The sequence below is a fragment of the Phacochoerus africanus genome, chromosome 1, assembly GCF_016906955.1.
Source record: "Phacochoerus africanus isolate WHEZ1 chromosome 1, ROS_Pafr_v1, whole genome shotgun sequence".
In the NCBI taxonomy this organism is placed as follows: Eukaryota; Metazoa; Chordata; class Mammalia; order Artiodactyla; family Suidae; genus Phacochoerus; species Phacochoerus africanus.
The window spans coordinates 8,021,098-8,033,390 of NC_062544.1; the positions used below are offsets into that span (position 1 = coordinate 8,021,098).

A 12,293-nucleotide genomic window follows, 5' to 3' on the forward strand; every position below is an offset into this window, starting at 1 on the left:
ACATTGATACATATCAAATGGGTGGAAACAGCCACAGCTCCTGATCTGGGGAATGGTGCCCATCTGTGGGTTTCTTTTTTTTTTTTTTGTCCTTTCAGGGCTGCACCCTCGACATATGGATGCTCCTGGGTTAGGGGTCTAAGCAGAGCTACAGCTGCCGGCCTACACCACAGCCACAGCAATGCAGGATCCAAGCCGCCTCTGTGACCTACACCACAGCTCACGGCAACGCCGGATCCTTAACCCACTGAGTGAGGCCAGGGATTGAACCCGCAACCTCATGGTTCCCAGTGGGATTTGTTTCTGCTGTGCCTCGACAGGAACTCCCCATCTGTGTTTATAGGGGCAGAAGCGCTCGAAGGGTAAGGAACAGCCAAGCAAGTTTTCTTACCTTCATGGATTTGTAAAGTTTGTCGGCAAAGAAGAGAGGCTTGTTCTTGACACTTTGAACTGGTAGGGAGGAGAGAGGGGGAGAGATGCAGGGCACTTGGTCAGAGGAAGTGGGCCCAGACTGTGGGTGGCAGTTGTCACTGCTCCAGAAGTAGCATCTCTTTTCCCCACAACCTGGGCCCGGGGTCACTGTCGACCCCAAGGTCAGAACCCAGGGCCTGACACCGTTGCTCCCACTTCCTGATGCCACGTCCTCAGTCCCATCCCAAAGCCTAATCTCACTAAGTTGCACCTCACTTGCTGCTAAGGTGCTGGCAGCTAACCAAGGCCAGCAGAGGATGCAGAGGCAAGAAACCGCTTGTGACGCCAAGGCCCAGGACCTCACACGTCTAAGGGCAGCAGAATCAAAGGAGAACTTGTTTAACACTCGGGTCTTAGGTGCCACTCTAGACACTCAGATTCAAGAAATATTTCGAGGAGTTCCTGTCGTGGTGCAGTGGTTAACGAATCCGACTAGGAACCATGAGGTTGCGGGTTCAATCCCTGGCCTTGCTCAGTGGGTTAAGGATCCGGTGTTGCTGTGAGCTGTGGTGTAGGTCGCAGATTCGGCTCGAATCCCGTGCTGCTGTGGCTCTGGCATAGACCGGTGGCTACAGCTCCAATTGGACCCCTAGCCTGGGAGCCTCCATATGCCGAGGGAGTGGCCCTAGAAAAGGCAAAAAAGAAGTATTTTGAGCAAGTGTTCTCCCCATTTGGATTTTTTTTTTTTTGGATGGCTGTACACAAGGCAAATATAAATTTCTGGGCCAGGGATTGAATCACAGCTGTAGCAACACTGGATCCTTTAACCCACTGCACTGGGACTGGGGTTCAAACCAGCACTTACATAGCAACGCAAGCCACTGCAGCCAGATTCTTAACCCACTGTGCCACAGGGGGAGCTTGAGCAGGTGTTCTCAAAGTCTAGTTCCTGGAAGGCATTAGCACTGTGTGGGAACTTGGGAGAGAGCAAATACTCGTGTCCAAATCCAGATGTGCTGAGTCTGGGACTCTGAAGGTGGGTGACCAAGGCATCCCACTGGCGGGGACAGTCATGGTTTTAGCACAAACCCTGATGGCTGGTCAGCCTCACGTTGGTGCAGTCTGATGTCTAACAACTTCTGACAGAGACATACTCCAATTTTCGGCACTGTGCCAATCCTTGGGGCTGGGTGTTGCCCCAGAATCTGCATACTCTTGCCTTGCCTGCTGTGCAACCACCCCCGCCCCAGATAATGCCTGCCTGGCTGCAACAACCCTGGCCCTTTCTCAAGACCTGGGGGGGGTCTCAAACCCTGAACAGCTGCTGGATTCCAAGATTCCACAGCTCACGCTGGGGGGGAGTGTGTCAGGCAGCTTAAGGAGGAACCAGACGCTAGGACCAGAAAGCTGGAATGACGCTGGCTATGAAGGCGCCCCTTTAAGGGGGGCAGGGAGTAAGAGGCTGGCTTTGCACATCCCCAGGGCACAGTCACGCAGGAGGTGGGCACGTCCCTCCCTGGTGGGAAAGATCACACCATGCACCCACCTTGCCAGCTCCTTACCCCCAAAACAAACCCTCAGCACTCTGGCCTGAAAATCAAAGCTTCTGCCTCCCTCTCTCACTGCCTGTTTTGGCATTTTCCAGAACACTCTATGAATTCCTTTGTGCCTTTGTTCTCCACTAAGAAGTTTCCTGTCTGCCCTCCACTACTTTACCTCCCAAAATCCACATCCCCAGTCGTGTCACGTTCTCCAAGGAGCCTGCCCCTGACTTCAAGTCTGGGGCTCAGTCAGTGTCGTTAAAGAGAAGACTGGGCAAAAGTTTCCCTCTGCGCTGCAACCAAGCCCAAAAGCTCTCCCTAGCACCCGAAGCCCGCCCCTCTGTTTCAGAGGACCCTGAGGCCTGCTACATGATGGAGGGAGGTGGAGTGGTGTGCGTGTGTGTGTGTTTGTGCACGTGCACACGTGAGCATCCATTCAGGTGCAGGCACGTATACACACGTTCTGGGGGCGGGGGGAGGAGAGAGGAACACCAAGAGGGCAAGATCAGAAGCTGTCTCCAGAGACTAATTACTCTGATGATTAACAGAAGCATGAGATTTGGGCTCAGGCATTTTCTACGGGGAGTCCTGCCTCCACTTTTGCTACGTAACCGGAAACTCAGCATCCCACTCTGTAAAATCAGCCAAGAAAAACACCTTGTGAAGATGGAACCAAAGCTCTGCACGACTAATTTCACACAGGGCATGGCAGGAAATAACACTGAAAGCTAACATTTATCCAGTGTGCTTATGTTCTAAGTCCTGTACCTACAATTAACTCACTTGAATCTGGGGACCATTATAACGTCCCCATCACAGAGGAGGAAAACGGAGGCGTGGGGTTTTTTGGGACTTGACAAAAAACCCCAAAGGACATACTGTACAGCTAGTTAAGTGGCAGGGCAGGAACTCTACCTAGATTCACTGGCTATTCTGCCTCCTAGGGGTTGGCCCCAGGTGGTAAAGATGCACGGGATGTTAAATACCATCACACCAATAAGACCTCTGCTTCCTCTGTTCTAAAACACCCTTCCCCCACATTTAGAGTCCCAGAGGAGTTCCCTGGCGGCACAGTGGGTTAAGGACCTGGTGTCACTGCTGTGGCTCTGGTTACTGCTGTGTCATGGTTTGTTTTTTTTTTTAATTTTTATTGTATATTTTTTGCCTTTTTTGTTTTTTAGGGCTGCACCTGTGGCATATGGAGGTTCCCAGGCTAGGGGTCTAATCAGAGCTACAGCTGCCAGCCTACACCAGAGCCACAGAAATGCCAGATCCAAGCTGCATCTGCGATCTACACCGCAGCTCATGGCAACATCGGATCCTTAACCCGCTGAGCGAGGCCAGGGATTGAACCCGCAACCTCATGGTTCCTAGTCGGATTCGTTTCCGCTGAGCCACAACAGGAACTTCTGTGTCATGGGTTTGACGTCTGGCCTGAGAACTTCTGCATGCGAGGGCATGGCCAAAAAAATCCCCCAAACAAACAAACAAAAAGAAAAATCCCTGAATCAAGTCCATCTTGTAATGGATAGTGATTATGTGAAAACCTGCCACTGATACCTCCAGGTAAGATATTTTTTTTAAAAAGTCCATCAACATAATACATTTTGGTGTCATAAGACAGCGTTAATCACTCAAACTACGAAAAACAAGTGTGACCTTGCTCATATCTATTCACACAGAGAAACGGAGATCCTAAAGAGGAAAGACATTTTCCAAGTCAAGAACTCAAATTACACAATAAGAGAGTCATCAAAGAGACGCAGGTGCTGGGAGGCAGGAATGTGTGTGTGTGTGTGTGGGTGTGTGTACACCCTAGACCTACAGAACACTGCACCCCCGCCCAGCCCTCCCGGCCACCTCCCCAGAAAACCATCTCCTCATCCTGCCCTGTGGCCTGGAACAAGTCCTCGTGTTCCCCCGCCAACCACCCACTGGGGGACCCCAGGATGTGGCAGTGTTTACTTTCCGGGACGAGCCGCTTAGGAAGCTGCAAAGGCCTCACCCACCCAGGGACTCTGGCCGTGGTCCCTGTGCCTTGCCCCCGCCAGGCCCCTCTCGATCCCCAGCCCTTCCCCTTGGTCCCCGCCAGTTACCGATGGCCACAAACACGTCTCTGACGTCCCCGGACATCTCCTTCTTGATGGTGTGCTCCACGTCGTAGTTGGTCATCTTGACGAACTCCTGGAAGACTGTCACCAAGAGAAGGCCCGGAGGTGGGGGATGAGCTTCAACTCACAGGTGGAGGGAAGACCACCCCGTCCCACCCGCCCAGCTCCGCCCACAGGATGGGCTTTGGGACAGTGGAAAAGGGCAGCAGGTGTGGCTGCAGCCTGGGCCCAAACACACCGGGCAGGACTGTCGTGGGAGGGGCATTCCGACCTCAAGGCTGCCTTGGGTTCGGAGCCAGACGTTTACCAAGTCAGAAGCTACTGCAGCGCTTCGGACAAGCTCCCAGAACCCATGGGGTGGCAGAAGGAGCGTGTGTCCTATTCCAGGCTCTGCCCCAAGCTCAGGGAATGACCTTGAGTGAACCCCGCCCTGTTCCTGGGCCTCCCCTTCCTCCTGTGTCAAGCTAGGATAGAGACGCGTGTGCGTAACTGAGCAACTTACAGGTGCCAGCCAGGGGGCTAAGAACTTGCTGTGTACTTATTTTTTGTAGCTTCACCATAGTCATGTGAAGCACAATAGAAGTCCCCAATGTATAGGTCAGGGAACGAAGGCCCATTTGGTAACTTGCCCAAGGTCACACAATGGCTGAGCGGGAGATCTGAGTCAAGGCAGTCGGCTCCCAAGTCCGTTCTTTTAGTCACTGGGCTAAACACCTTAAGTATTTTACTGGAACGTGCCAGGCACATGCATGTTAAAATGTCAATGTCGCAGCGGTGAGGGCGTGTTAGATCACTTGATGTGAGAGCCACCCGCATACAGGTGTGCCCTGTGCACGTGGCAGCCAGTGGCTCGAAGATGCGCACATGGTCCTTGTGCCATCATCACCCCTCACTATCTTGCTCCTGGCAGAGGTCACCAAAGACTCGTGACACAGAACCTTCGAATCCTTCTCAACACAGCATGCTAGGCAGCCACTATTAATTTGTGGACCTTGGGGACTTAAGCCAGCTGCTACCCCTTATCCCAGGCATTCCACTTGAATGAGTTGGCCCAAGGCTGAATGCTGCGTTAGTGCTGGACCAGGACTGGATCCGGGGCTCCCAGTCCCCATCAGCTACCATCCTCCCCTGCCGGCCTCCTCTTGGCCAGACCCGGGAAAGGGGAGGGAGTCAGGCCTCACCTCTCCGGAGGTGCTGATAGCTACGCGTGCACAGGATCGTCATGAAACGCGTCTCGAGGGAAGTCTTGTCTCCACTGGATGTGTCTGCTATTTCCTGCAGAGCCCAGGTGGCAGCCGGGATTTGGGAGGGAAGACACACAAAAGCCTTGCTTGTTACTCACTTTCGTGTCTGCCTGGGCCCAGGGCAGTCAGAAGCAAGGCCAGCCCAGCCACCCAAGGAGGCGAGTGCTGGCCGCTTTCCCAGCCTCCACGTCCCCGCTGCCCCTCCCAGGGGCCCTGCAGACTCACCCAGAGGAGCTGTGCACCAGGCATGTGCCCTGGGACCTTAGGGTCATGTAACTGGGCCCAGGGCAGGGGCAGACAGGCGCTGGGCACGGAGACTGGAAGTTCTCCTTCCGTCGTTAAACCCTCTGAAAACCCCACTGGGAAAGTGTGTCTGTGCACACACACAAGGAGAAGGGATCTAGCCAGTGCTTCCCTGAGCGTGGCAAAAAGGCACGTGTATGTTTACACACCCATGTACACACGCGTCCACAATGATCTTCCAGCCAGCTACCAGTTCTATTGACAGCAACACTAAATTTCCTTTCACGTAACACGTTTTGGGTTAAAATAGAGTCTATGTACAAGTTCCCGTCGTGGCTCAGCAGTAATGAACCTGATTAGTATCCGTGAGGACATGGGTTCGATCCCTGGCCTCGCTCAGTGGGTTAAGGATCCGGCGTTGCTGTGAGCTGCAGTTAGGATGCAGATGAGGCTTGGTGCCTGTGTTGCTGTGGCTGTAGCACAGGCTGGCAGCTACGGCTCCAATTCAACCCCGAGCCTGGGAACTCCTGTACGCCGCTGGTATAGCCCTTAAAAAAAAAAAAAGACAAAAAATAGCTAGATAAATAAACGAGTCCATGTAAAGAAAACTGTTCACAGCTGGTGGTAGGTAGCACGAATCACATGGATGCTGAGTGCAGAAATGTGGCAAACACTTGCCTGGCCCAGGTTTTAGCCAGTGGGGTTCTTTCGAGGCCCAGAATGGGGGAGAGAGAGAACCTGGGGTGCACACCCCCCATCACTGCCTGACTCTGCCCACTCAGCCCGCCAGAGGCACAGCCAGACTCAAGACTTCACCCAGGCCGTTAAAGTCCGCGTGAAGAACAGGGCACTCACCAAGATCTCAGCAGCCACCTGAGAGCAGGAAGGAGAAGGGAGAGAGGGATGGTAGGTCAGAGGAGGTCTGGAGAGGGGGTCCTGGGGTGCAAGGGAGGGAGTCTGGCTCAGGGGAGCAGAGGTCTCACCATGGGGCGCAGGGATGGGGCTCAGGGCGGGGGACACCTTCTCCTGACTTTTGGGCTGGAGCTCAAACAGGGGGCAGGTCTGGGAATTGGTGATGCAAGTGTTTAAGAGGAGGACAGGACACAAGACAGGGCATGCGAACCCTCGCAGCCGGCAACTTAGGACGACTCCTCCGGGCCACCGAGAAGTTAGGCATGAGAAGTGCCGAGTTCCCCGCTCCCTTTACCACATTCAGAGGTGACAGGCCCCCAGGAGGCCTTCACCCCCTTGCATCAGACAGGAGACAGGAAAGCTGAAGCCTGGAGGGGCTGGGGCTCCCCAGTGGGAAAATGCCAGCTGTTCAAGTCATGTCACACGGTGGATTTTCACCATCACAACACACCAAGCACAGAATCCTGAAGTTAGGACACTAGTTTGCTAGGCAAATAGCGGTAGCTCTGAGGGCCTGGGAGCAAAATATAGTCAGTACCCTAGACTGAGTTTGGCCTTTGCCAGTGTCCCCAAAACTCTCCCAAACCCCGTTCTTCTACTGGGAAGACTGAAGCCATCCTTTTTAGAAACTTCTCAATAGCCTTATGCTTTAGAGAACTTGTTTTTGTTAGAGCAGTTAATGGCTATCAAAATTTAAAATGCACAGGCTGCCTGATCAAGCAGTTAGGTTGCTAGGAATTTCTCTTACAGAGAAACTAGCAAAAGTCCTTCGAGATCTACAGTAGGGGTGTTCAAAGCAGCAATTGAGACAAACTGGAAACCATGATTAGATCAGCTGTTCAACATGCTTTAGTTCATCTCGTAACAGAAACCCAGGTAGCCAGTAAAAAGGAAAGTGGTCTATGGGGAGATAGAGAGTTCCCATTTAAATTAAGCAAAAAAGGGGAGTTCTCGTTGTGGCTCGGTGGGTTAATGAATCTGGCTAGGAACCGTGAGGTTGCAGGGTCGATCCCTGGCCTTGCTCAGTGGGTTAAAGATCTGGCGTTGCCGTGAGCTGTGGTGTAGGTCACAGACATGGCTCGGATTCCACGTTGCTGTGGCTCTGGTGTAGGCAGGTGGCTATAGCTCTGATTCGACTCCTAGCCTGGGAACCTCCATGTGCCATGGGTGCAGCCCTAGAAAGAAAAAAAAAGTACAGAATGTTGCATATAAGTGTTCTTTTTAACTGTAAGAAAAGATAAAAGTACACTCCCCCTTCCAGTATACTTACTGGGAAGTCGCAATAGAGGGAGGTCCAGATACTGCTGACAATGGCTCCCTTTAAGGGGAAGGACTGGGGCGGGGAACACTTGTGCATTTCATTTTATTTTTCCTGACATTTCATGTTTACCCTTTCTCAACATGCAAATACATTATTTTAATTTTTTGTTTTAAAGTCCAACAGGAGTTATTGGGGCTACTAGGATTACGGGATGCTTTTTTTAAAATTTTTTTTATTACTCAAGTGAATTTATCACATCTGTAGTTGTATAATGATCCTAACAAGCTGATTTCACAGTATGGGATGCTTTTTATCGACACTCTTTCACAGTAAAAACAACCTGGCGGAATCTTGAGGACCTCATGCTAAGTGAAATAAGCCAGTCACGAAAGGACAAATGCCATGCAACTGTGTGAGGTAGCTCGAGGAGTGAACCTCACGGAGACAGAAAGCAGAGCTGTGGCTGCCGGGACTGGGGGGGAGGAAGCGGAGGGGTGGGTATTGTTTAATGGGTACAGACTTTCTGTTCTGCAAGGTGAAGAGTTCGATGGATGGATGGCAGCGAGGGCTGCACAACAGTTTGTAAAGGGATTGACTACCAGTGAACTGCACACTTCAAAAAGGTCAAGGTAGTAAATTTTATGATGTGTTATGTGTATCTTTTTTTTTTTTTTAAGCAATGCTAAAAAAGCCTGGAATAACTTAAAAAACAGAGAAAGAGATGTTTAAAAAAATTCAACAAAAAAGAATCTAAAGTGTCAAAGATTCTTCATTTATTTAGATCAGAAAACCCCCGGAAATAGTCCTGGAGTTCCATCGTGGCACAGTGGTGAACGAATCTGACTAAGAACCATGAGGTTGCAGGGTCGATCCCTGGCCTTGTTCAGTGGGTTAAGGATTTGGTGTTGCCGTGAGCTGTGGTGTAGGTTGCAGACACGGCTCAGATCCCATGTTGCTGTGGCTCTGGTGTAGGCCGGTGACTACGGCTCCGATTCAACCCCTAGCCTGGGAACCTCCACATGCCACAGGTGCAGCCCTAGAAATGGCAAAAAGACCAAAAAAAAAAAAAAAGACATATTCCTTCCTTTCAAAGCATCTTTAAGATAATAATATTTGTAATATGAAAAAATGTATGTGTTACAATAATTTTCTAGATATTCAACACAAAAGCTTTTCCTTATTAACTTAGCTTCTTCAGGCCAAAATTATCCTGGGCAGTTGTTCCAGAAGTTAAACATAGAGTTATCCTACGACCCAGGCATTCTCTTAGACATATACCCAAGAGAAATGAAAACATATGTGCACCTAAAACTTGCACATAAATGTGTGGCTGGGTCACTCGGTTGCACAGCAGAAAATGGACGGAACACTGTAAACCAACTATAATGGAAAAAAGAAAAATCGTTAAAAACATAAAAAAAGAAACATAGTACCTAGGAAATAGGGAGGTGGTCGTCAAAGGGTACAAACTTGCAGTTATAAGATGAGTAAGTTCTGAGGCGCTACTGTACAGCATGGTGACTAGTCAACAACAGTCTATTGTATACTTGAAAGTTGCTAAGAGAACAGATTTTTTTTTTTTTTTTTTGGTCTTTCTGCCATTTCTTGGGCCGCTCCCACAGCATATGGAGGTTCCCAGGCTAGGGGTCTAATCGGAGCTGTAGCCGCCAGCCTACACCAGAGCCACAGCAACGCGGGATCCGAGCTGCGTCTGTGACCTACACCACAGCTCACAGCAACGCCAGATCCTTAACCCACTGAGCAAGGCCAGGGATCAAATCCGCAACCTCATGGTTCCTAGTCGGATTCGTTTCTACTGCACCATGAAGGGAACTCCTCCTCCAGTATTTCCAACTCATCTCTAGAAGTCTAATCTAAGGAAAAAAATCAGGAATGTGATAAGAGTTGGTTAGAGAGGAAGTGTTGGTTAAATACAGTTTGGGAGATTCCTAAATGGAATAGTATTTAGCTATTAAGTAATGCTGCTGATTTTTTTTTTTTTAAATGATACGTAACTGTCTTCACAGAGTTTTCTTTTTTAACTAAGTCAGGAAATTTTTTTTTTTTTTTTTTTGGGCTGTGCCTATGGCATGTGGAAATTCCCAGGCCAGAGACTGAACCTGCCCCATGGTGGTGACCCAAGCCGCTGCAGTATCACTAGATCCATAACCCCCTGTGCCACAAGGGAACTCCATGAATCCATTAAAATTTTTTTCTTAATTCAGTGAATTTTATTACACGTATAGTTGTACAATCATCATTACAACCTAATTTTAGAATATTTCCATCCCAAACTCCCAGTCCATCCCTCCCCTGCCAACCTGTCCCCTTTGGTAACCATAAGTTTTTCAAAGTCTATGAGTCTGTTTCTGTTCCGCAAATAAGTTCATTTGTATCCTTTTTAAAGATTCCACATATATTTTCACAGAACTTGAACAAAATATTTTAAAGTTTGTTTGGAAGCACAAAAGACCCAGAACAGCCAAAGACATCCTGAAAAAGAAAAATGGAGCTGGAGGAATCAGGCTCCCGGACTTCAGACTATACTACAAAGCAACAATCATCAAAACCTCATGTACTGGCACAAAGACAGAAATATAGATCAGTGGAACAGGATAGAAAGCCCAGAATTCAACCCGTACACCTACACCAACTAATCTTTGACACAGGAGGCAAGAATATACAATGGAGAAAGGACAGCTTGTTCAATAAGTGGTGCTGGGAAAACTGGACAGCCACATGGAAAAGAATGAAATTAGAACACTTCCTAACACCATACACAAAAATAAATTCAGAATGGATTAAGGACCTAGATATAAGACCAGACACTATAAAACTCTTAGAGGAAAACATAGGCCAGACACTCTCTGACATAAACAACAGCAACATCTTCTCAGATCCACCTCTCAGAGTATTGATAATTAGTTTGGGACCTAATCAAACTTAAAAGTTTCTGCACAGCAAAGGAAACCCTAAACAAAACGAAAAGACAACCCACAGAATGGGAGAAAATCTTTGCAAATGAATCGACTGACAAGGGATTCATCTCCAAAATTTATAAACACCTTCTGCAGCTCCATACCAAAAAAAAACACCCCAAACAACCCCATCAAAAAATGGGTAGAAGATCTAAACACAGTTCTCCAAAGAAGACATAGAGATGGCCAAAAAACACATGAAAAAATGTTCAACATCACTCATTATCAGAGAAATGCAAATCAAACCCACTGTGAGGTACCACCTTACACCAGCCAGAATGGCCATCATCCAAAAGTCTACAAACAATAAGTGCTGGAGAGGGTGTGGAGAAAAAGGAACCCTAGTACACTGCTGATGGGATTGTAAATTGGTGCAACCACTGTGGAAAAACAGTATGGAGATTCCTCAGAAAACTCAAAATAGAACTACCATTTGATCCAGCAATCCCACTCCTGGGCATCTATCCAGAGAAAACCATGACTCGAAAAGACACATGTACTCCGATGTTCACTGCATCACTCTTTTCAATAGCCAAGCTGGAAACAACCTAAATATCCATCGACAGAGGAGTGGATCAAGAAGATGTGGTACATATACACAATGGAATATTACTCAGCCATCAAAAAGAAAGAAATACCAGCATTCTTAGCAACATGGATGGACCTAGAAATTCTCATGCTAAGTGAAGTCAGCCATACAATGAGACACCAACATCAAATGCTTTCACTGACATGTGGAATCTGAAAAAAGGACAGACTGAACTTTGCAGAACAAATGTTGACTCACAGACATTGAAAAACTTATGGTCTCCAGAGGGGACAGTTTGGGGGGTGGGGGGATGTGCTTGGGCTGTGGGATGGAAATTCTGTGAAATCAGACTGTTATGATCATTATACAACTACAGATGTGATAAATTCATTTGCGTAATTAAAAAAAAGGAAAAAAAAAGAGATTCCACATATAAGTGATAGCATATGATGTCTGTCTCTCACTAACTTCACTTAGCATGAGAATTTCTAGGTCCATCCATTATTTCATTCTTTTTCATGGCTGAGTAATATCAGGAATCCACTTTCATATATACTTTAGGAGGTAACTAGACTGATTGATATAATCTAAAATATTACCAATGATTATTACCAATGGGTTAAGAAGGGGGTTTTTGTTGTCTATTTTTTAAAGTTCTACAAAAAATAAGTATTATTTGAAGAACAATATTTCTAATAAGAAAAGAAGTCCACGCTAAGATCAGGGTAGCAGCTATGAATCTGGAGAAGCAGCTGAGTGGGGCAGGGCCTGGCTCTGAGTCCCTTCACTGCCTTCGCCCAGGTTCTCTCTCCCCACTTCTCTCCTGAAAGGTGGCGGCCGACAAGGCCCACCATTGCCCCCTGCTGGCAGCAGCTAGAAGCACAGCTTCATAGGTAGACCAGGCACCAAGTGAAATTCCCAGAAGGATGAATTTCGGGGCGGAGGGTGGATCTGGGGTGAGCTTTCTAGAGGAAACCAGGTTTAGAGACCCTCAAGAGCACAACAGGGCTGCTCAGAGTAGTACTTAAGAGATTCTGTTGAATCGGTGAAAGAAATGTGGCTT

General features: G+C 48.4%; 1 protein-coding gene across 2 annotated transcripts in view; it reads right to left on the bottom strand.

Annotated features, from left to right (window-relative positions):
• Positions 1-12,293, bottom strand: part of ANXA6 (annexin A6) — a 57,123-nt gene that overhangs the window by 4,590 nt on the left and 40,240 nt on the right. The window contains exons 21-24 of one of the 2 annotated variants that reach the window (XM_047770634.1): positions 6,406-6,423; positions 5,245-5,338; positions 4,049-4,144; positions 392-450 (exon numbers count right to left, since the gene is read on the bottom strand). In XM_047770634.1, coding sequence (XP_047626590.1) covers positions 392-450; positions 4,049-4,144; positions 5,245-5,338; positions 6,406-6,423 — 267 coding nt within the window. The remainder of the gene's footprint in view (positions 1-391; positions 451-4,048; positions 4,145-5,244; positions 5,339-6,405; positions 6,424-12,293) is intronic. The other variant, XM_047770722.1, reaches the window with a different exon arrangement.